Here is a 23,607-nt window from a genome sequence, read left to right as displayed (position 1 = left end):
TAAACATGGGTGGTCCCTCTTACTTAACAGAGCGGTCTTAGAGTAGTGGCTTGAGCATTCGTTTCGTAACGAAAGGGTCCTAAGTTCGACTCCGCGTAGGTCGTTAGGGAATTTTTTTAATCATTTACAATGTTGATACTTCTGATGTATAATAATATGAAAAATATCCCATTTCTCTCGGTCTTAGAATTGGAACCACCTTTTATACAGAGGAAATATTAATAACATTGCGACACATGTCTACAACCTTGATTCGTACTGTCTGACAGTGAGAACGTAACGTGTTTAACAAACAATTCACGAATACATTAGGCTCATTCTTAGGGAAGTACGGATACATTCAAAGTTAGTATGTCACTATGTGCCATTCTAGACTTAATTCATATCTTGTAGTAACTAGGTATTCATTTTTTTCTCCTTGGAAGAATAAATTAAGATGAGATGTAAAGTATTTACATAAATTCCACAGACATGATCTCCACAATTAAGAGTAAACCAACAAACGTGCTGATACTTATCCAATAATAGCACAAAACAATGCAACATTTATCGGTAAGAAATTATTCTATTTGTGCAAAACAATCCATGGAGTAGTCACAAACATATCATACTTTAGAACGTGTACTAATGAATGGTGTAAAAATGTTTGTTTTCTTATTACAAGTATAAGTTGTAGTTTGAGAAGTTATATTAATATGTAATAGATACGTTGGGATTATTTATCAAAACGTCTGTACATTAATATCAATAATCTTTATTCAAATATTTGAGAACGTACTAATAAAATTGTAGAGCTACACAGAAGTTAGGATTTCATTACACAACACATAATTATCATAATAAAACAGTATTTTGAAAGGTATATATAATTTGCTCATGGTCATTGGAACTAAGTACAAGATTATCGAAAGTGTTATTTATATAAATGATTTAACATTTCATGTCAAAAATAAGGTCAAAAAACATTATTCGACTGCCTAGATAATATACAAAATCATTAACATTCTTTTATATAAGTATATAGTATTCAATGTTTATACTGATATCCCTGTTATATTTGATATCCAGTCTAGATAGTATGATACTCTAGTATACATTCCTGGTCTGGAAGTGGGGCAGTTTCCATCAGATCTTGAAGTTATACCAACTTGTACATATCCATCTCCATCAACTACGGCAAGAGGACTTCCACTATCTCCCTGAAAGTAATAGTAGTGATAATATTAGAAATAGAAAACGTAACAATTTAAAATATATTCACAATTATTATTATTATTATTATTATTATTATTATTATTATTATTATTATTATTATTATTATTATTATTATTATTATTATTATTATTATTATTAAGGACATAAGGTATACTTCATGAAGGTTGTAGGATGGCGCTTAATGTTGTAGTTGTGCAATTGGAAGAATCCGGGTTTAATCTCTCTATTAGGTCCAATTGTACTTCCTTTTGATGGTAGTTAGGTATATCACATAAATTCCGGTATATTAATTACTATAAATATTCGTGATTTGTGTAGTTACTGAACTGTGATTCTTTTAATTATGCTTGATTTTGATCAATACATTGTGGATTTACTGAGGGACTATTTTTTACATCAATGCCAAAGCTCTCATAAACAATATTGATGTGTGTTAAATTAGAAGGTAGTTTAACGCTAGTCAGTGATGTGAGACCTTGTGGTATCAATTTTATATTCTGGATGCATCATCATTCTCCTATTACGTGTTCTATCTTTATGATAGGCACAACACATTTAATCACATTTTGAAGTCCATTTCTGTTAGGGGTATGAGGCTTAGTGTATGGAATGAGGCTTGAGTAATACTTTGGGGTGGAAAGTATTTTAGTATTAGAACTGTACTAGGAAAAGCGAGAGAGAGAAGAAGAACTGAGAATGGTTGCTATGTAGTTGTGAAGATATCAAGTTAGTTGTTTATGGAATTTAGAGAGATATGACGTTAGTTGTTGTTATTTCGGAGCTTGTTGCAGAATAATGTTGTAAAGTGATAAACAGAGTTAGGTGAGAGAAAAGACATATAATTAGTCAAGAAATGTGATGGTATTCAGAGAATATGTTATTGTAGAAATGTGAAATAAAGAGTATTGTGAAAAGTACATATTATTGTATATGAGCAGTGAACAGGAATGTCAGAAGCTTTAAAGAAGTTTGTAGAGTTCTATTTTAGGCAAGAGTTTACCTTAACAGATTCTATTAGAAATAGCTTAACAATTTCATATCAGAAAGTAAAAGCAATAGTGTTCAGCAATGTTAACTGTAATATATTTCAGTTGTAATTGTTTCATGGCATTGTAAGAATTAATGAATACTAACAGCGTCATTATTTACCAGGTTTCGTTACTTCTCAAGGCAAACGTTGCAAAAATCAATTATACTGTTTCCCACATTGTCCCAATATAGAACGTAGATCTTGTGTTGTTTTGGAGCAGACCATTATAAATTACCACTGAATGAGATCAAATGATTACACACACGCTTGCCCCAATTATGTCAAAGTGTAATTTTATTTAATTCCAGCTAAACGAATGAAAGCCAAAGAAATCTAATCAAATCACTTAAAATGTCATTCCATGTGGTCTTACACATGCAATATATTAAAATTTGTAAGTTGCGTATTTCCGACTGTGGTTCTACGACCACACCTATATAATGCAAATTGATAAACATTTCCATACACTAGTTCTCTCAGTCGAAATATTTCGTGATCACATATGCTTAGATAAATAGTGTACTCGCCTTTGGTGTGGGAGAGGAGGCCAGGCTTTGATATTAGACGGAAGCTCGAGTTTTTCGGATCACACGTTAAGACGTCGGTCTATATCCCATATACTCTCACTAGTGAATGGGATTGGCTAAACTCAAATTCAATCCAATACACATATGATTAAAGCAGTTTCATTATCAATTCTTACCAACAGATAATATGACACTTTTAATAGTAATAATTCCTATTTGAATAAGGCAGTACTTTATTCAAATTAACTTGTTAAACTAGTTGTCTTCAACAATTATATAACTATCAGTGTATATGTATATTTCCTTGCATACATTTTCAAAATAATCAGTTTTTAATAAACAATTTGTTGACTATTAAGAAAGTTCAATTTTATTGGTGTATCTGTTTTGATACATCCTAACGAAGTCTTCTTTAATACATATATGATTTTATAGTATGCATATCGTTAATTTAATACATGCTACTATCAAAGAAATTATCAGGACAATATTGAGGGCATTCATTAATCTCTTGCACTAGAATGACATGTCTAGCTTGTCATGGCCTCCTGGTGCCAAATCGCGCAATGACGAGCTACACTCGTCGTAAAACTTAAACTGTTGTAGCATCACGTAGGGTTACTATATTGATGTTCTCAAAATTATATAATCATAAACAATCTATAATACACTTTTATAACTTATACTTCGATTATCAGAATTCAGAAAATTTGACTCAAAGTTAAAAAAAATAATTTGACACTCTAAAAGACAACTTTAAACTGAAAAACAAAGATATCAAAATTCGATTTTAAAAGAATTTCAAATTGTTGTTAACCCATCAAACCTGAAGTTAGCTTTCTCTCATAGAGAACAATTCAGCTCCTTCTTGACAAACTGTTTAGCGTATGAGCATTTCTCGTGTGAGACCCGGTTACGATTCCCGACGGGAGCTCCTGTTATTTGGATGCCACTTTAAACTATAGGGCTAGGTCTAATATAGCCTCTCTGCTGAAAACGGATACTAAACTGAAAATGAAAATTAAATCAAATGTGTAAAACAAATTAGTTTCGTACAAATATGTTAATAAAAGTTTGGTATGAACTTCAGCTACTTCAACATCTAACTGGAGGGTAGAATTATTTTCATACGACGAAAACTCAATTCGAAACTGAAAAAATATAAGAAATATATTTTACCAGCACCGGTTGGTGGCAACAAATAATATATTTATTAGTTCATAAAAATCTCTTAATTTTACGTCAAAATCAGATATATATACGCTACATATACTTCAGTATTTTCGAATGGTAAGTCAAATAGGCAGAGACATATAAAGTACAAATGGCACGATTCCCATAGGTTTTTGGTGCTACTATCATCCTTAGGAAAAATGCTTTCTTTCACTATTGTATGTATCTGTATTCGCAACACACTCTACATACGGTTTAGAAATATTTAATTTTCACTTATCACTTTGGATGTATCAATTTGATTTATTAGATTGCGTTTCAAACAATATTATCCACGCAAAAGAGTTTGAGTTCCACTAATTACTTACAAACTATAACGTTACTTTGGATTTAGTGTTATTATGACAATGTATTTCGAGTTATGAGTTACTGGAAACTAAATTTAGTGCAATCATTATATTAAATTTTACAATATATTAATTTGTGTTAAAATATTATTACCCTAAAACTTAACACTCACTGAACAGCTGCTATGCCCTGGCTCTCCTACAGCACAAACTTCATAGGGATCAACATTCCACCACCAACAATCTTCATCACTCAAAACATTAAGTGTTGTCCATGTTAAAGGTTCATTATTGGTGTTATCGCCTGTAAAAGGGGAAAATATCGCATATAATCTTCCTATAATGAAGACATACCCATTAAAATATATTTATAAGTGCAAAAGTATTCAAAATTATGCTTAAGGTAAAGAAGAAAGACATGTAGGAAAGATAAAAGTTTTTTATATTATGCTCAAAACGGACGTTAGATAATAAACACAATATTCCCTGCCGTATGAAGGACAATACAAAAGTGTCGCAATAGATTTAAACAAAATAAATTCTCTCTGCAATAGAAAACAAAATGAAATTCTCTTAGTCATTTTCAGAATAAAATAATCGAAAGTCACAGCACTAAATATTGCAATTAATTTGCATTGCTTTCTCCATTCTCATAATATTTCAGTATAGTCAAAAGTAATTGCAGGCTCTACTGTTTTGTGAAATAAATCACTGGAACCATGTTACGATCATCATATATGAAAATTGCCCTAATAAAAAACTCAGTGAACTTTTCCTTTGAACAACATTCTCAGAATGGGAGTTTGCTTTTAGGGAACAGTTTTCAATATGTCGTACTACTCCAAACATTCTTCTTTCTTTTTCTACATTTCTGGTAAGTATATTTCTCTGTGCAATAAACGCTCAGTACACATTGACTGAGCCCGTGAATTTATGAATAACGCTTCTGAATGATAAATTCCATTACGTCTCTATCCAATTATAAACTTCTGGAGCCTCTAACGAGAGAATAATCTATAAATAAGAAAGTACGATTCAAGTTAAAGAGATAAATATTAGTTTTTTTTTCTTTCACGTTCAACTATGTTTAGAAACAACTACTTAAGTTCAAGATATGCTACTCTAACATCTCTGAAATAAAAAGTAATATGATTGAAAACACATTATTGTGATTCATACTTTAAATTATTAATATTTGGTTGATGTTCATTTTTCATAAGAACTTATGGAAGAGTTTACTTACCATCACCATCGATTCCCCATCCGGCAGCTATAGCAGAACGTCCAGCAAATGTATCACCATTTCTGGAGGGCAACCCTATTGGTTTGATTAAATCTAAAGAAAAAAGAACTCATTGAAGCATTTCATAATTAATAAATGGAAAAACAATTATACGAAAAGGGATGCTTACATTTTCCAATGGGAATTGATACATGCGTGTTATCAATTTGTACGAGGATCACTACGAAAGTTTTGAGATAGGCATTGTTGTGGCACAGTATTTGAATTCCAACAATTGCGTTCGGTAGTGATATCCAGATCGAAGAAGCGAAGCAAGTTTCAACTCGCCTCTCTTATCGGCGTGGACATATCACCTTCACTTGTTTGTTCATGTGAGCAATATTCGGCTGTCTAGAATGGAGCTCGAAAGGGAACATTTTCGGACAATGATCCTTTACGATTTCAAAAGTGGTTTGAACAAGACACAAAGCCTTGATCGTTTGCAGGGGGCATTTGGGGACCTTGCTCCTTCCCGTGCTACAGTTTTTCGGTGGTTTGATGAATTCAGAAGAGGACGGACATCGCTTAAAGATGAAGAGAGAGCTGGACGTCCGGCAACAGCTGTGTCAGATGAAAACATTGCCGCTGTAGAACAAATGATTCGAAAAAATCCTCGAACAACTTTCAAGGACATTGAATCTACTGTGAACATTGGATCGCCAGCAGTAACAAAAATTCTTCGTGATCATCTTCGGCTCAGGAAGGTTTCATCTCGTTGGATGCCTGACACTTTGACTGAACAGCAGAAGCGCATGCGTGTGGAATCTTGTGAAGAAATGCTTGAAAAAATTTGATGGAGGCAATTCTGGACGCATCTCTGACATTGTTACTGGCGATGAGACTTGGATCTATCAATTTGATCCTGAAGGTAAACGACAATCTACAGTTTGGGTCTTTCCAGACGAAAATCCACCCACGAAAGTGTGAGGAAGAATATGATATGCAACATTCTTCTCCAAATCCGGCCAAGTTGCAACTGTTCCACTAGAAGAACAAAGGACGGTTACTGCTCAGTGGTACACTACTGTTTGCCTAATAAAAGTGTTCCAGAAGATCGGAAACGGCGTCCAAGAACTGGATTGCGTGGGGTCCTGCTTCATCATGACAACGCGTCCGCACACACGGCCAACATCAGAATACAGTTTTTAGAATCTACGGAGGTCAAACTTATGACTCATCCGCCGTATAGCCCTGACCTGGCCCCGTGTGGTATTTTATGTTCCCCAGGATCAAAAATCGCATGCCTGGGAAGAGGTTTTGCAGCCCTGAAGAAACTGTAGTGGCTTAATAGAATGAACTTTCAACACTTAAAGAAAAAGACTGGCAACACTGCTTCCAAAAGAGGTTTTCCAGAATGCAAAACTGTGTACAGTGTAATGGTGAATACTTTGAGAAAATGTAAGTGTATAAATTGATTTTAAGTATGTAAGTTTTTTCAGATCTCAAAATTTTCGTAATGACCCTCGTATTTACGTCATTAGAGAACTTTATGTGTAATAATAAATAATGAAACTGGAGTGCAATTACTATGGTGGCATTCATTAAATATCAAGGTTTTAATTGATTTCTACTACATGCAGCATTCAACAATGAATATGAAAAGGTACACTTAATTATAGATTAATCCATAAGTATGTATATGAAAATACTGTGCTACTTCTGAAAGGCTAACTGGGTTTATTTTTAAGGTGTAAACTTGTTTTGCACGGGTTTCATGTCAAAAATGAACAGAGTAATAACTGAAAATGACTTTGGAAGACATGATTATTTGTTAGTTTAAATTCTATAGTTGCTACCATATCGTTAATTAAGTGTTTTTAAATAAAATAGTCGCTATTTTATGTGTATTTTTCCTTAATTTAAGGAGTATAAATTTAAGACTTTACATAAAATTAATGAACTTTTCTGGTAGAAAATGTTTTACCTGATAAACACAGCTATTATTGTATTAAAGTCTCAAAACCCTCCAACAAAAGTAACTGAAATAAAACCTTTCAATATTATCAATGGTTTCACTATCACTTGCTAACAGTTACACATTATGAGCATCATCTCCTTTATACTAAAGAGAATAATCGTGGGACGTTACACTGAAGGATTTCATTTCAATTTTTAAACGTTATTAATTAAAGGTGCATGAACTAGTATTTCACAAAAAGGGGAAAAATACACTCCTTCATAAGATGATTTTAACTCTGTTCTTTCATTATGTAACGTAAAATACTTTAAATCGTTTGTCAGAAATTTATAAAGCCTTTAAACTACTGTACCGGTTTTAAATTTTACTGTGATCTACCAACTGAGAACTATCAACTTTTTTCTTAGAAAAGCCTTACATTTGTTTCTTCCTTATAAACTTACATTACTAGTAAATATAAAATTTAACTATGCAAATTAGAAAAGATCTAATATATACAAAAAAACATAACATGCACAACCCCACGCGTATACAATCAACTGTTAAATGACGCTGACAATGGCGGTTGTGCACGAGAAACAAGCAGTTTTGTTGCTAGGGTTAGCTCAGTGAAGGAATCAAAGTTAATCAACTCAAGCGTTAACGATAGCTACTGAAAATATCCGTGCAACCTACTACTAGCTCGCTATCGGCGGTTTGGCGATCAGCGCTTTAAATTTTCTAGTTAAAACATAGTACGATTCTACTTTTTTCAAAAGTCCTTCAAACCCAGCTTGCACTAAGCGTTAATCCAAGTTAAGTAACAGAATTATTGTACTTCAATTTTCTGCCGAGGTTTTGTTAGTCAAAAATTACTGTAACTTTAGAGGAAAATTTTACTTTTAAACACTAACAGTAAATCAAAAATAAAACAGCTAAAAAGGCACAAACTGAAATTGAACAAGTCTTCTTTATTTCGTTTATGTGGAAAATACGTTAACTCTAAATATGTATTCCACAAAAACTGAAAGACTGGTGAGAACCTTCCTCATTCTTTCTGAGGTAATATCGAATTTCAATTACTATGATATGGATTAGAAAATCTCATTTTGAATTTGAAATACATGAAAACAAACTAATGGCAATATAAAATTCTCTAACTTCATAATTATACAAAAGGTAGGTTCCTACGTAAGTGGAAACAAAGTATAATAAGTTGATCTGAAACCTGCAAAGATGATTATGCTCAATAAAATTAAGATCTATTATTATAAGACTAAAGAAAATAAGTCTTTACTATAGTGTAAAACAATTATTTATTTTTCTGTACATGACTCAATAATAACACATAACGTAAAAAAAATGACAGTGGGCCCTTTGATGGTTCATCTCCTCCTCAATTTCTGACCATACAAGAATCCATTGCTACCTGAAGCTCTTTAAACTGTATTCGTTAACTTAGAGCTTTTTCAATCTATCTGGTTCACGCTCACGTTACACATATTCGTTTCTTGTTTTTGATAATGCTATGAGAAAGTGAAAAAATATACTAATATTTCATTTTTTTCACTCAAATATGAACTAAAATACTAGAAGTAATTTCCTCGAAAACAAGCTGTATCTTACCATTCAAGGAATTTATTAATAAAGTAGTTTGTAATGTTTTTCTTACCGGTGAATTGAATTGGTTGAGGCAATTTTAAGAGTGCTATGTCGTGCTTTATTGTAGGAAATCCCGAATGTATGTATGTTTCAGTTACATTTATAATTAGGCTTCCATTTTTATCAGTGTCGTATGGATTCATATCTCCCAAAATTACCTGGTAGTAAGCAGTTGTATTTCTGAAATCATAAATATTAAGTTAAATATTTATTTGCAATACAATATAGTTCATGACAATAGTATTACATATAATCACTAAATGATGAGCTTAAAAATTCATCAACTTGCTCTTTGCTTTTAGGTGATGTTAATCTAGATATATTAAGTGACAAATACTGTGAAAATATAGACACGTATTTAAACTTACTATATAGTCATGGTTATGTTTCATGCATAAATAAACACACTAGAGTTGCAGAATATAGTAAGACTTGTATAGATAATATATTTTTAAAGTATCAAAGTCCACTGAACGTCACATAAGCTGTGTTGCAAACAAGTATAACTGACCACTTTCTCACTAGTATAAATGTTCCCATTACAATACAAAAGAGGGAAAATATATCATATGAAACAATTGTAGATTATACTTTATTAAATGAAGAATTGAAAAAATGTAACTGGAATCTGGTAAAACACAGTAATTGTGTTAATACTGCAACTTCGAATTTCATCCAAATAATGAAAAATTGTATAAGTAATTCACGTATTAACAATAAAAATAAAAAAGTAAGTAGTAAATATCGCAAAATAAAACCATTGATAACAAAAGGATTAGTCAACTCTGTAAAAGAAAGAGATAGATTAAGTCGTTTAGTAATAAAAAACCAAAACGATTTAGAACTTAAGGAATATTACAGAAGGTATAGAAATAAACTAACACAATTAATAAAAGAAGTTAAAAATGAGTACTATAGAAAACAAATTACATTATGTAATAACAATGTTAGTAAATTATGGAAAGTAATAACAGATATTATAGATAAAAATGACAAAAAGTATGTAGAAATAAATGAACTAAACACTAAAAATGGTAACGTTTGAACGTGATCCAATGTTAATAGTTGATAGTTTTAATGAGCATTTTTCCAGTGTTGGCAAAGAAATAGTTAACAAAGAGATTGATGATAAAATAAATTTGAATTTGAATTCTCAAACTAAAGTAGTAAGCTCTATATTCTTCACTCCAATCACTGAACAGGAAATTGAACGCTTCATAAATGAAGTATCACCAAAAACAACATCTGGTATAGAAGGATTATCAGCAAGTGTATTGAAACATACGAAATCAAATATATTAAAACCTTTCAGTATATCTTTAACCTAAGCTTAGAAACAGGTGTATTTCCCGATGATTTTAAGACTGCTGTAATAAAACTTATATATATATAAGACTCAAAGGCTGACCCTAATAACTATAGACCTATATCAATCCTCAGTAACTGTGCTAAACTGTTAGAAAAATGTATGAATAGAAGATTAGTTAATTTTCTTGAACAAAATAAATTCTTTTCTTCAAATCAATATGGATTTCAAAAAGGTAAAAGTACATCAGATGCGGTATACAATTTAACACAGATTGTTTGTAAAAATGTTGATAAAGATGAAAAGTAATTGCAGTTTTCCTAGACCTAGCTAAAGCATTCGACACAATATCACACAAAATTCTCTTAAATAAACTAGAAAGATGTGGAATAAGGAGTTTGTCGCTATCTTGGTTTAACAGTTACTTGAAAAACAGAAAACAGGCCGTCCAAATAGGTACCTTTCAAAGCAATTATTTATATGTAAAACAAGGAGTCCCTCAAGGAACTGTATTAGGCCCAATATTATTTTTAATTTATATAAATGGTTTGTGTAATTTAAAAATGGACGGGCATATACAATCATTTGCTGATGACACCTCACTTATATTTGCTGGTAAAACATGGACAGATGCATTCAGAAAACCTGAAGCAGAAATGAAGAAAGTAAAACAATGGCTTGATAATCATCAGTTAGTATTAAATGCTGAAAAAAACAGGTATATAACGTTTTCACCAACTATAACAGGACAGCCAGAGAACATGTCACTAAAATTGCAATATTGTCAAAATACTGAAAAATGTAACTGTAGTCCTCTTATTAGTGAAAATAAAGTAAAATACTTAGGTATATTTATAGATAAGCATCTAAAATGGTCTTCTCACATTACACATATCGCCACAATACTAAGAAAATTATTATATAAATTTGTTCAATTACGAAACATTCCAAGCATAAAAATATTACGAACTGTATATTATGCTCTGGTAAATAGTATACTTACATATGGTATATTAATTTGGGGTGCTGCTTACCCTACTCATTTAAAACTTCTGATTGTTCAGGAAAATAAAATTGTAAGAATATGTTTTAAAAAGGGACTTGAAAGTAGACTAGATAGAATCTATGACCAATTCTCAGTACTACCACTTTCAAAATTATATTTGCAGAAGGTATTAATATATGTTAAAAAGAACAGAAATAAATTGGAAGTAATAAAACATACGTATATAACCAGAAATGTGACAAACAAAAATTTAGAAATTAGAGCAACGAGTAGATCTATAACTCAATACCAAACATATTACAGAGCTCCGAAGATCTGTAATGAACTCCCACTCCGAATCAAAGATGAAAGTAATTTGAAAACATATAAAAGGTTAATTTTACAGTGTTTAAAAGAATTAAAAAGTGTTTAAAAAAAATATTGTTAGCTAAAAGTAAGAATAAACCTCATATGTTACGATAAGAAAAATAAAACACGAGAATCAGGCTCACACACAAGCATTTGCTTATGTGAGCCATTTTCTATCTTTTTTATTCTTTGCATAAAAAATACAAAAAATTGGCAATATAGAAATAAGTGCATTGAATAAAGTTACCCGACACTGGGAGATAGACATGACTTCTGGAAATCCGAAGTCCTGTCATCTCTGAATACCGGGTACGTTAAACTCTACTAATAAAGGGAATCTAGGAAGTCCGATTTCCTTTAGAGAAGTAATAGGACTTATAAGTAGAAAATTTACTTGTTAATTTCTGTAGCAGTTATTTTTTTCTTATTCTTTTATTTAATTTTCATTAATATTTTGTATATTGTTATTTTATAATTTAATATGTTTTTGTATTTTTATGTATATTCTTTAATATATTGGATTCACCGAATATATTAATTTTCTTCTTTAAATAAATAAATAAAAATAATATATATATATATATATATATATATATATATATATATATATATATATATATATATAAATTTTAGATAAAAAATTTTAGATGGTATTCCTAATGTGCTTTGTGGTTTGGGGAATTCTTTCATTCTGTTTCATGAAGTACCTTATATATTTAGATTAACGTAACAATTAGAAGAATTTTGAAATGAAGACATCATATGTTACTTTATAAACTCTAGTTGTAATCTGTCATCTGAAAATAATATATTCAACTTATCCTAATATAAGTGGTCTTTTTCAAATTTTCTTCTACGTGTTACTAGTGATAGTTGTGCACTGTGTTGGGAACTATTTGCGTACATGCAGTACGGTTTAACCGGAACCAACATTCTTGTTTTTGTACGTGTCTTACTACTTCTCCCGCGAACAGCAAGGAGACGATTCAAAGACTCTAAAACAGTCTGGAAGGAGATCCTGCCGACTCATATTTAATGTTGAAAATCACAAACTATTTGAGGAGCAAGTACAAATAGAAATACCATGTTGGAGTACTGCAGAAGAACAAGTGATATGCAGTACGTAATCGCGATTCTTTTCCGCAAACTATATTATAATAATAAAATCTATAATAATTTGAAATAGAACGCACAACTTACTTCAGACAGTGAGCTGCAGTCATAACCCATTGATCACTAATAAGGCTAGCACCACACCCACCAGGGTACCACATCTTCACCATAAATGGGAATTCTCCAGGAAGTCCAACTATACCACCTGCGATTCTGTTGGAATTGTGTAGTTTCGCACCATGTCCTACAAATGTAATTTGAATAGCTAATTAATATCTGAAGCAAGTATATTTAAGGATTAAGAGCCAGAGTATAGTCATTAGGACCATAATTGGCATATTCACTTAATACCGTAGATATTCTATGTGGTTTCAAGGTTTGAATAATAAAAATGAGATATCTAGTGTTATTGCATTGTAATGTTCTTGAAAAATACGTTGTTAGCTTATTTTTTGTGATATTCTTATCTCTCCTCAATTCGTACATCATTGCTAGTTTGACGTTTCTGACTTCTTCATATTAGTCTCCATTAGGTGCTCCTTATACTTGATATGTGTACTTGAGTTATGTATTTTTTAAAAAAAAATACATTCCATACATTTCGGCAGTCTGGGACACGTTTCATAAAACACAGATCTCATATGAATTTTTTAGTATAAACGGTAATGATCTTTCAAGCTTTGGAAGTACAGAATAAAATTCACTACTAACATTAAGCTACTAGGACCAATACTATTGCAAATAATTTTCAAAGAATTTATTGTTTCTGTTTTACAGTACTTTTTTAAATGAAGAGTTGTACAACTTGTAAAGTTTGTAAAAACAAGTCCCTACATGTAATTATTATGTCTTACATAAATATTTGTAGTGTGTTTTGTGATATAAACATTATACTAATTCCAGAAATTAAATATAATTTCTACTCTTTAACTCTGTTAGATCAATTATCTTACAAACAATAATGTGTTTTAATTTGAAACTGATATCTATCCCCTTATGGTTAACTATACATATTTCAGTACACATTTATAAACATATTTCCTAGAGTTGAGAATAAACACCCATATTTACTTTTCATATGTTCTGGGAAACCATTGTAGTGAATGAACCAATTAGAATAAGGGAAACTTTCAGGTTCGCAAAGTAAACATAAATTACAAAAAACACCACTCAAATGAATTATATATTACCAGACTCATTGGACAAGAAACCACGCTGATGGGAAGAATGCATTTTTGGTATCGATCATAGCATATGCTATGAGTTAAATAAACACAATTGCAAATTAAATTTCATTGGAAATTGTAAATACAAATAAAAATTGTAGTCTTACCTTCTGATGGCGCTGAAGGAAGATGATTTATCTTAGAAGATACAAGAGCCTATTAAAGAGAACAATACACTTTAAAATGTCTCATTTCTGTAGTCACCTATGTCATACTTAAATAAAACTAATAATAATAATAACATAAGAAAAATTATATATATGTAATAAGAGAGAGATTATCGTTGAATAAAAGAAATATTCAACGTCTGAAAACGGAGAGATTTAATTTAAAGAAATTAGAAGAGAGCCAGATAAGAGAGGAAACCCAAATTGAAGTTTCGAATAGATTCTCGGTTTTGGAAGATTAGAAGTGCACTAGTGTTGAGGATACTTAGATTGAAATTAGACGTAGCATTAAAATTTCAGCAAAAGAAAAATTAGGGCACGTGGAAATACGTAGTAACAAATCATGGTTCGATCAGCAATGCATTCAACTAGCGGAGAGGAGAAGACAGGCAAATTTGCATTGGGTACAAAATCCGAATAAAATAACTACAAAAAAATTTTGTAGACATAAGGTGGAAATTTCCAAAAATCTTAGAAGAAAGAAATGCGATTTTTTGAAAGCTAAAATTAAGGAAATTGAAGATAATAGTAAAAATAAAACATTCGGGATATGTATAAAGAGATCAACGAATTTAAGAAAACTTCTACTCTCGTGCGTATATATTAAAGAAAGCTGACGGAACATTTGTCACTGACACAGATAGCATCTTAAATTTTGGATGGAAAGATTTCTTTGAAGAATTGCTTAACACTCAATCAAAAATTAATGTTCGTGGAGAAAGGGAAATACACACCCCAGAACCGTATATACAAGAACCTAACCGAATAGAAGTAGAAATCGCAATAAATATATTAAAGAAACACAAATCTCCGGGTGTAGTCGAAACTCCGTCTGCGTTAATTTTAACTGGAGGCAAAAAATTGTGGACAAAATACGCAAACTCAAGCTTCTTATCTGGAACAAGGAAGAACTGCACAAGAGTAGAAAGAATCAATCATTGTTCCAATTCACAAGAAAGGAGACAAAACTGACTGTAGTGATTATCGAGGCAAATATCTTCTGTCAAAGTCCTATAAAATTATCTCAAACATTCTATTAGCAAGATTGACTTCATACGCAGATGAAATTATTGGAGATTATCAGTGCGGATTTAGGTGAAATCGATCAGTTATCGACCAAATATTTACAATTCGACAAATACTCGAAAATAAGTTTGAATACAATATCCCTGTACAGCAACTATTTATTGATTTTAGAAAGGCTTACGACTTAGTTAGGAGAGAAGCATCGTAAAACATTCTTACAGAATTTGGAATACCGAAAAATCTAATTACATTAGTCAAGATATGTTCAAATGAATCCCAAAGTAAATTAAATTTTTGTTCACGAGCTTTCCCGTCGAGAATGGGTGAAAACAAGTAGATTCTTTGCCACCATTATTATTCAACTTTCTTCTGGAATACACTATAAGGGAAATCAAAGATAGCGACCAGGTCCTAGAGCTGAATGGGGTTCACCAGGTTATGGCACGTGCTGGTAATATAAACTAAATTGGAGATGATAGAAGAACAACAGAAATAAATACAGAGGCCTTATTATGCGCTTGCAGGGACATGGGTTTAGAAGTAAATGCAGAGAACACTAAATACTTGGAAGTTCGTCGGAACCGTAATAGGCAAATTATGGATGCGTTAAAATATCAAATAATACTTTTGAAAATGTGGATACTTAAAATATCTAGGATCAATATTAGCAGTCTGTAATGAGCCTCAAAGGAGCTCCGTTCTGGGCCGCTGGTCATATGATCCAGGAAACCTAAATAAATATTTTTGGGGGTTAGAGTTCTTAGACATATATTTTCCTTCTTAATAAACTGGTATATCATCAAAAGATGTAGAGCATTAATCTATGGACCCTTATCTATGGATAAATTATCCTTAAATATATATATATATATATATATATATATATATATATATATATATATATATTATAATAACCATGTTTTAATTTCGCTCTAAACTAACTTCCCTAGTCTTATTTTTTTCTAGGTTATATATATATAGTACGTTCTTTTTGATGGAAAATTCAGTTTTTTCTCTTTTTTTAGAAGAATTTATATCATCTATCAAAAATTTATTGAAAGTACACATTAAATATGATTACAATATGAAATATGTTAACTAATATGAAATATCTTTGAATATAATATCCTATTATGCAACACAGCACGAGTTTAAATAGGCCAATAAAGGTACAAATCCTGACACTACTAAATTCTTTAATGATATTATAAATCATAGAAAATTTATTTCTTGTAGAGTTCCTCCTGAATTCATATAGAAGTTATAACAATATAATTTATCTCACATATTGATACCTTATGTAAAAATTACTAGAATTTATATGAGAAAAGTTTAACACTCACCATTCTTCAATCACATTGAAAAAACCCGTTAAATACCTCCAGGAGAACAGTTTCTCAATTTCGGCCCTAAATTCCCGCATATATTTAGACACCAAATATATATAAATGATAATATAATATATCACTAACACATTAACACTTTTTTAAGTAATTCGCAAATTAGATCACTTTAACTATAGAACAATAACGGTTTTCCGATTATGTTAAAATTTATGATATAGCACCAGTATGAATTCGATGTTGCCCAGTTCTACATTTCGTTTCGAATGGCCGCTTAGGTAACCTGCAACTCATTCGAAACTCAGTAATTTCAAAGTTTTCCACTAGAGGCGCTACATAAGCTGAGTGTTCGGAACGTTTACATAACCTCTAGGATAACATTATGCTTAACTATTATTTCTCTTTTTACCTTTTTTTATAACCAAAATAAAGTGTGATCAAGCTATCACACGTAACAAGACATAAACCATATTCACGATGAAATTAAATGTCGACTAAAAACAGGGAATTCATGTTACTATTCAGATCAAAATCTCTTGTAGTTGCAATTTATGTCGAGTAAATTGAAACTTAAAATATAAAAAACGATTGTGCCTGTAGTTCTGTATTTTTGCGAAACACGGTCACTTACTCGGAAGAAACAACATAGATTTAAAGAATTTGAGAACAAGATCCTGAGACGAACATTCGGACCCAAGAAAAACGGTAATGGGGAATGGCGGAAACTTAATATTCAGGAGGTACATAATTTATATGTTTTACCAAACATTGTTAGGGTCATCAAGTCTAGGAGGCTCAGATGGACATGTCATGTAGCCAGGATGGAAGAAAGTAGAATCGCTTTCAAAATCCCACGAACCGGGAAACGAGAATGAGGAAGAACTAGGCGCAGATGGGAGGACAATATTAAGATAGATCTCGCAGAAATAGGAATACTAACTAGAAACGTTATCCAATTGACTAATTATAGAAGTCAGTAGAGAGCTTAAATCTTCGCATTGAATCCTTGGGTTCCATAGGCCATAGGGTAAGTTATTTAGAAAATATTTAACATTTATACTACAAAGTTATTTCTATAATGTGCAGATTTACATATCAATCCTGTTTCCTCATGTAAAATGAAGACCGTGCAAGTGTAACAAAGAAGAACAGAAGTCATTGGTTCCAAGCAATATTATTTCGCACGTTTAGGAGAACCATTTCCTGTAAATATCGTTGTGATAATGTGTAACCCTTTTAAGTGATAATCTTACGTTGATACTTCTATTTATTACTTTGTAATACAACTTATTGCCACGAGCATGTGAAAGTAATTAATCCTAAGAAATCTGCTTTCCTGCTCGCCGCATGTTAAGAGCAGAAGGCATCAGGGGAGGTCACTGGAAATAAAATTTATCTTATTACAGTAATTGATACAGAGCCTATCACGGTGTCCTTTGCATGCCTATCAATGATATTATGAATTGAAGTGAGGAACCTACATTCCTTTGCTGGCTATGAAAACTATTATCTTTCTTTGTGTGCCCCGATTTAAGTGATGTACAAAATTTTTCCTTGGATGTAGTGTTCTAAAATTAACCAATTATAATACTTGTATTCAACTCGTATCAATTAGATTTTTTAAAACTGACTCGGTCTGTTAAAAATACCAATCAACAATCCTATTTTAAAACTTGTATTAAGTTCCTTTTGTTTCAATTTTTAAAAGAAAAGGACAGGCAAGCTTAGGTTCATTCACTTTGCTTTGTCAATTTAAGTGGTTGCGAATCTTTGGAAACATCCAGCAAAATATTTTCATTGCAGAAGAAAACGTGATTTTTGTTCTCTTAGGAAATCTAGAGTTCGCTTGCAAAAAGTAATTTTTCGAATGAAAGATTATACAGTCTACAAAAGAGGAAAGAGTACCAAAATGTCTGTTTCCTTGTTTCAGAGTAGGACTTCTCTGACGAAAAATGGCTCACTATAGAAAAAAAGATATACAATATACGATACAGTTCATGGTGGACAGAAAATTAAATTTATTGAAAAATACTATGATCTCAGGTCAACTCTGAAAAGTGCTTGACACAGCAGACAAAATCAACATTTGGTGATATCCCAGTTCTTGCAAAGTATGAAGAACATTTACTAGCGAAGTGTTTAGAAGAGTTCCGGAAACAAATGCCTTCCTCGTCAGTGAAACAATGTTTGTCTTAGTATTATATAATTTCTTGAAAGAAATAATAGACAAAATTCTTTCAAGAATAATTTATCAGTTACCGGTTGTATCAAAGCATTCCTGATGAAACTTTCTATACTAGTGACAAAGTATCAGAGCATGTGACAATAACAAGTTGAAATGTTAGTGGAAGTAATGTTACAATGTGGTTTCATTATCTTGAGAAATATTTAAATATGAGGGGAAACATTCTCCCATTTTGAATAACCCTTCTCAAATCTATCACTTCACGAAAGCGTTTTAGACTTTTGTCCTCAAGAAACCAAAACATTTTTGGTCGAAGATGCGTTTGAAATGTGTATGAAGTTGTTATACGTAACGAAAATGAACTGTACTGTATTTTTAACTTTTCAAGGAAATGAGGAAATTTGTCAAAAATTACGGAATATAACTATAAATACAAGCAATTACTAGATGAAATTATTATTATTATTATTATTATTATTATTATTATTATTATTATTATTATTATTATTATTATTATTATTATTATTATTATTATTACTATTATTCCCCCATTCATGTTTCAGTGGAAAATTATAGATAGTGGCAAATATTGTCCCGTTCCTCAGTACGATACATATAATTTCAAACAAGCAAATTTCCTAGGTATATACAAGGGCATTAGAGAAATTGACTTAATAAACAATTGCAGTAACAGTGTTAATGAAACCACTGACTATTTATATAATTTAATTTATTCTGTATTTAATGAGCATGTATCTAAGAAGTCAATTGGTTGTAAACAAAAATATAATTATCCATGGATGACGCGAGAATTGAAAGCACTTATAAACAAATAAACTAAATATTTTGTTAAAGCCAAAAGAACAAATGATGACGTATGGTATCAGAGATATTCAGACCTAAGCAAACTTGTAAAAAAGAAATATATTGAAGCAAGAAAATCTTATTATTCAGGTTTAGAAAATAGTATTTATAAGAACAGCTCATATTTTTGGAACGTTTTTAAAAAGTCTGACTGTAAACAAGTACCGAAGCAAGTAAATTGTAATGGTATGCTAATTCAAGACACTGTCGAAATTGCTGAGGCATTTAAGAGTACTTTATGAAGCTTTTAACTTAGAAGCAGGTCAAGAGGTATTGCCTGAGAATATCGTTAGTAATCGGAATTCCTACCGTTACTGTTTTAGAAGTAATGGAAGCAATTAAACTAAACCGAACACTACTCCAGGTCCAGATAATATTCCTTATTATGTAATAAAAGCTTGTGCAACTGAACTTTCAACTAGTTTGGCAAATATATTTAACATTTCATTACGTACAGGTGTATATCCTTCAATGTGGAAGCAAGTATATGTTGTTCCGGTGTATAAATCAGGTGATAGACAGATTGCAAGCAACTACAGGCCAATAACTCTTGTCAATGCATTCTCGAAGATATTGAACTAATTGTCCATAAACACATATATTTTAATGTAAGAAATATCTTAAATGAGTCTCAACATGGTTTTTATAAGCGCAAGTCAATTGTAACTAATCTAATTCATTTTACAGACTATACCTATAACGCACTGAAAAATAAATTGCAAGGCGTTGTAATATACATAGATATATCAAAAGCTTTTGACTCTGTCAGCCATAAGTATCTCATTAGCAAGTTATCAAATATTAGTTTGTCACCTTTGTACATTCGCTGGTTTGAAAGCTGTCAAACAGAACTTACGAAGTTAAAATCGGACCTGTACATTCTATGCTATGTAAAAAACGGAATACCACAAGGGTCGCCCTTGGGCCCTCTCTTATATTCTTTATCTTTAAATGACCTGACAGAAAAAATAAAATACTCTAAAATTCTCCTATATGCTGAAGATATGAAGTTGTTCAGATTAGTCAACAATGAGTTCGATAATTATTTACTGCAACAAGACTTAAATGCAGTAAACACGTAGTGTAGAAATAATTTTCTAAAAATTAATAATAAGGAAACAAAATTTATGACATACACCAATAAAACTCAATATTATGTCAATAAATATGAGGTCAATGGTGTACAAATTGAGAAAGTAAGCATTATTAAAGACCTAGATATTACATTTGACAGTCAGTTAAAGTTTTCTAATCATATAAATTGTATTGTACAAGGTGCCAGAAGGATAACAGGTTTTATTTTTAAACAGTGGCCTGTATTTCAAAGAGATAAAACGTTTGTATTTCTATATAAATTACTTGTAAGAGCAAACTTAGAATTTGGTTCGGTAATTTGGAACAGCATTTCTAAACCTTTAACAAACAAGATCGAATCTGTGCAAAGATGTTTTATTCGACTTCTATATTTTACAATGAAAATGAGCTATTACTCACATAGTTATGAATATTGAACTGGTTATTGGTTTTTAGAAAGCCTTATGAATAGACGAAGAAATTTCGACAGAGTATGCATGCAAAAAATACTAGATAACATTTATATCAGTGAATATTGTTTACAAAACATAGGTTTTAAATTGCCAAATCGTAGCATAAGAAATACCAGTTCCTCTGAATTGGAAATGTGAAATTTTAAAAAGATTGACATATTCTTTAAGCTCATTTTAGACTTATTGTATCAAACAATGTGAAAGTTTTATGTAATCTGACTGACAGGTTTTAATCAGTGACGTTTAGAAACATTAAGCCAAATGTAATTTTATGACTGCTGTTCTTAGCTTCTTGTTGTTTTAGATGGATGGAAAACTTGGTAAGTTTTACTGCGTTGACAAGGAATTATTTCTGCTTAGCTGACTTTTAGCTACATTGTGTTTTATATTAGTACCCTTCTTTTTATTGTTTCCTTTCTTATTATTTATTTTTAGTAGTATTATTATTCCATCGCATACTCTGATACCAAGTGCTGTATTTTTTGCCAAAAGCTGTTCGCGGCACTAAAATAAAGATTATTATTATTATTAGAGTTATTAGAATCAAACTTATAATTCTGGTATCCAATTCTAACAAATAACGTTCCAATCTAGATACGAATTTGTATTTATTGAAGGTTAATATTAAAATCAGTTTAACATTTATATAAACTAAAATATATACCACTTTTTGTCATAAGTTTCGAATAAGTTAGAATAAAAATGCATAATTTTGTAATAAATTACCTGAATAAGGCCGAAGCAAATGGCAGTTGTCAGAAGGATATTCTTCATGTTAACAGTCTAATGGTAAAGGGTTTGCTTTAACTTACTAATCTATACCTCCTATTTAACTTTATATATACTAATAGCTATAAGGAAATTATTTACATACTTTTACACTATGAAGTCAGTGACTGATATATGATTCCAAGAACTACAACAATACAATATAAATAAATCATAATTACTTCCTTTAGATCAATAATAAGAAATGATAACATTCCTTACGATTTAGATCACATTTCTTTAGAAGGAATATACCTTCCTATCCGTTCGGTTTGTATTGGTAATTGTCATATCTTATCAAGGTAAATTACGTTTCTATAAGTTTGTTGTTCCACGTGTACACAATTCTTAGGTCGAACTTACTATTAAGCACCTCAAAAATCAAAAAATGTATGCTATTTCTTAAAAAAAAACATTTAATAAAACGTCGACGTTCTTGTAAATAACCAGAGAGATTTTACTTCGTTCAAGGAAGTAAGTAAGACAAACGAACATAAAACTGAAGCTAGGTATTGACTTCCTATTGTTTTCCTCAACAAAGCGCATGTAAAAATAAGAAGGCCGTTGACTTTTAGTATATGTGACAATGCTTAGGTTTAAATTTCCCTAATGTATGTTTGTTTCAAACAATGTCTTCCGAATCTTTCATTATACTATGAAAGAAAGATACAACTTTCTATTATTTCTCTATATATGTGCGTTTGAGGTACAAATACTGTTAGCAGTTATTTGAATAATATAAAAGGCGAAAGTTTTTTATTTGGATTATGTTTCAATATTAGGTTACAAACCATATAATCTTGCCTTTAGAACCATAAACCTCAATTACAGATGTTTTATTGTATTGCCTCATGCTTTCCAATTATATATACGCCAACTGGTACAGTAAAATGGATTCAAGGAATTAAGCTATATATCTCAAGATCTGTCCATCGACGTTCCTTGGAACCGTTGAGCATTTTGCGTTCAACATATTGTCATTTCACTGTTCAATTTATTATCATCATATGTTTGAGCGTTACAAACGTAAACGTGAGACTTAGAGCTCGCAAATAAATGAATAATCCTTTTTTGTTTTCCAAATTATACGTTGTCGAATCCATACAGAAGCAACTTTGCATCGACATCTTCCAAACTGGTCCTGTCAATTTGCCATCCCCTGAAATAGCATGATTTGCAACCTCTTCAAACAATGTCATTTTCCACCTCAACCTCCCTATTTTGTCAGAAAAATATACTGGTCACTGCCCTACAGTAGTGTAGGGAAGAACACAACACACTAGAATTTGAACACAACTTACTCACTATAGGGCTATAGCAAAGCCAAATTGAAATAATTGTCTCCAGCAAGAAACTAAATCTATACCTTTCAAGCAGACAACAGTTTGTAAAGAAACATAAAGAAATATAATGTGTAAATTAAAACTAATGTAACAAATCTGTAATTAAAGACCATCACTTTAGAAATATATGGGTAAGCAAAAAGTTCTTTCGCTTTTCACTCATCCCTTGAAACACCATATGTCATTCAAGACCTGTAAGATTAACAATAGTCCACATCAGCTCCGAAGACCT

General features: G+C 31.1%; 1 protein-coding gene across 1 annotated transcript; it reads right to left on the bottom strand.

Moving 5' to 3' along the window:
- Positions 1 to 875: 875 nt before the first annotated feature.
- Positions 876 to 22,076, bottom strand: LOC145679844 (brachyurin-like). Its single transcript, XM_081750362.1, has 7 exons — positions 21,991 to 22,076; positions 14,240 to 14,288; positions 12,994 to 13,150; positions 9,144 to 9,313; positions 5,536 to 5,628; positions 4,466 to 4,596; positions 876 to 1,199 (listed from the first exon to the last, which is right to left on the bottom strand). The coding sequence occupies exons 1-7, from the start codon at positions 22,036 to 22,038 to the stop codon at positions 1,035 to 1,037; spliced, it is 813 nt and encodes a 270-aa protein (XP_081606488.1). The 5' UTR covers positions 22,039 to 22,076; the 3' UTR covers positions 876 to 1,034.
- Positions 22,077 to 23,607: the final 1,531 nt, after the last annotated feature.

Source organism: Thermobia domestica, chromosome 2 (genome assembly GCF_964235325.1).
Source record: "Thermobia domestica chromosome 2, izTheDome1.hap1.1, whole genome shotgun sequence".
Classification (NCBI taxonomy): Eukaryota; Metazoa; Arthropoda; class Insecta; order Zygentoma; family Lepismatidae; genus Thermobia; species Thermobia domestica.
The sequence above is the reverse complement of the archived record's forward strand: the minus strand, read 5'-3'. Positions and strand labels throughout refer to the sequence as shown.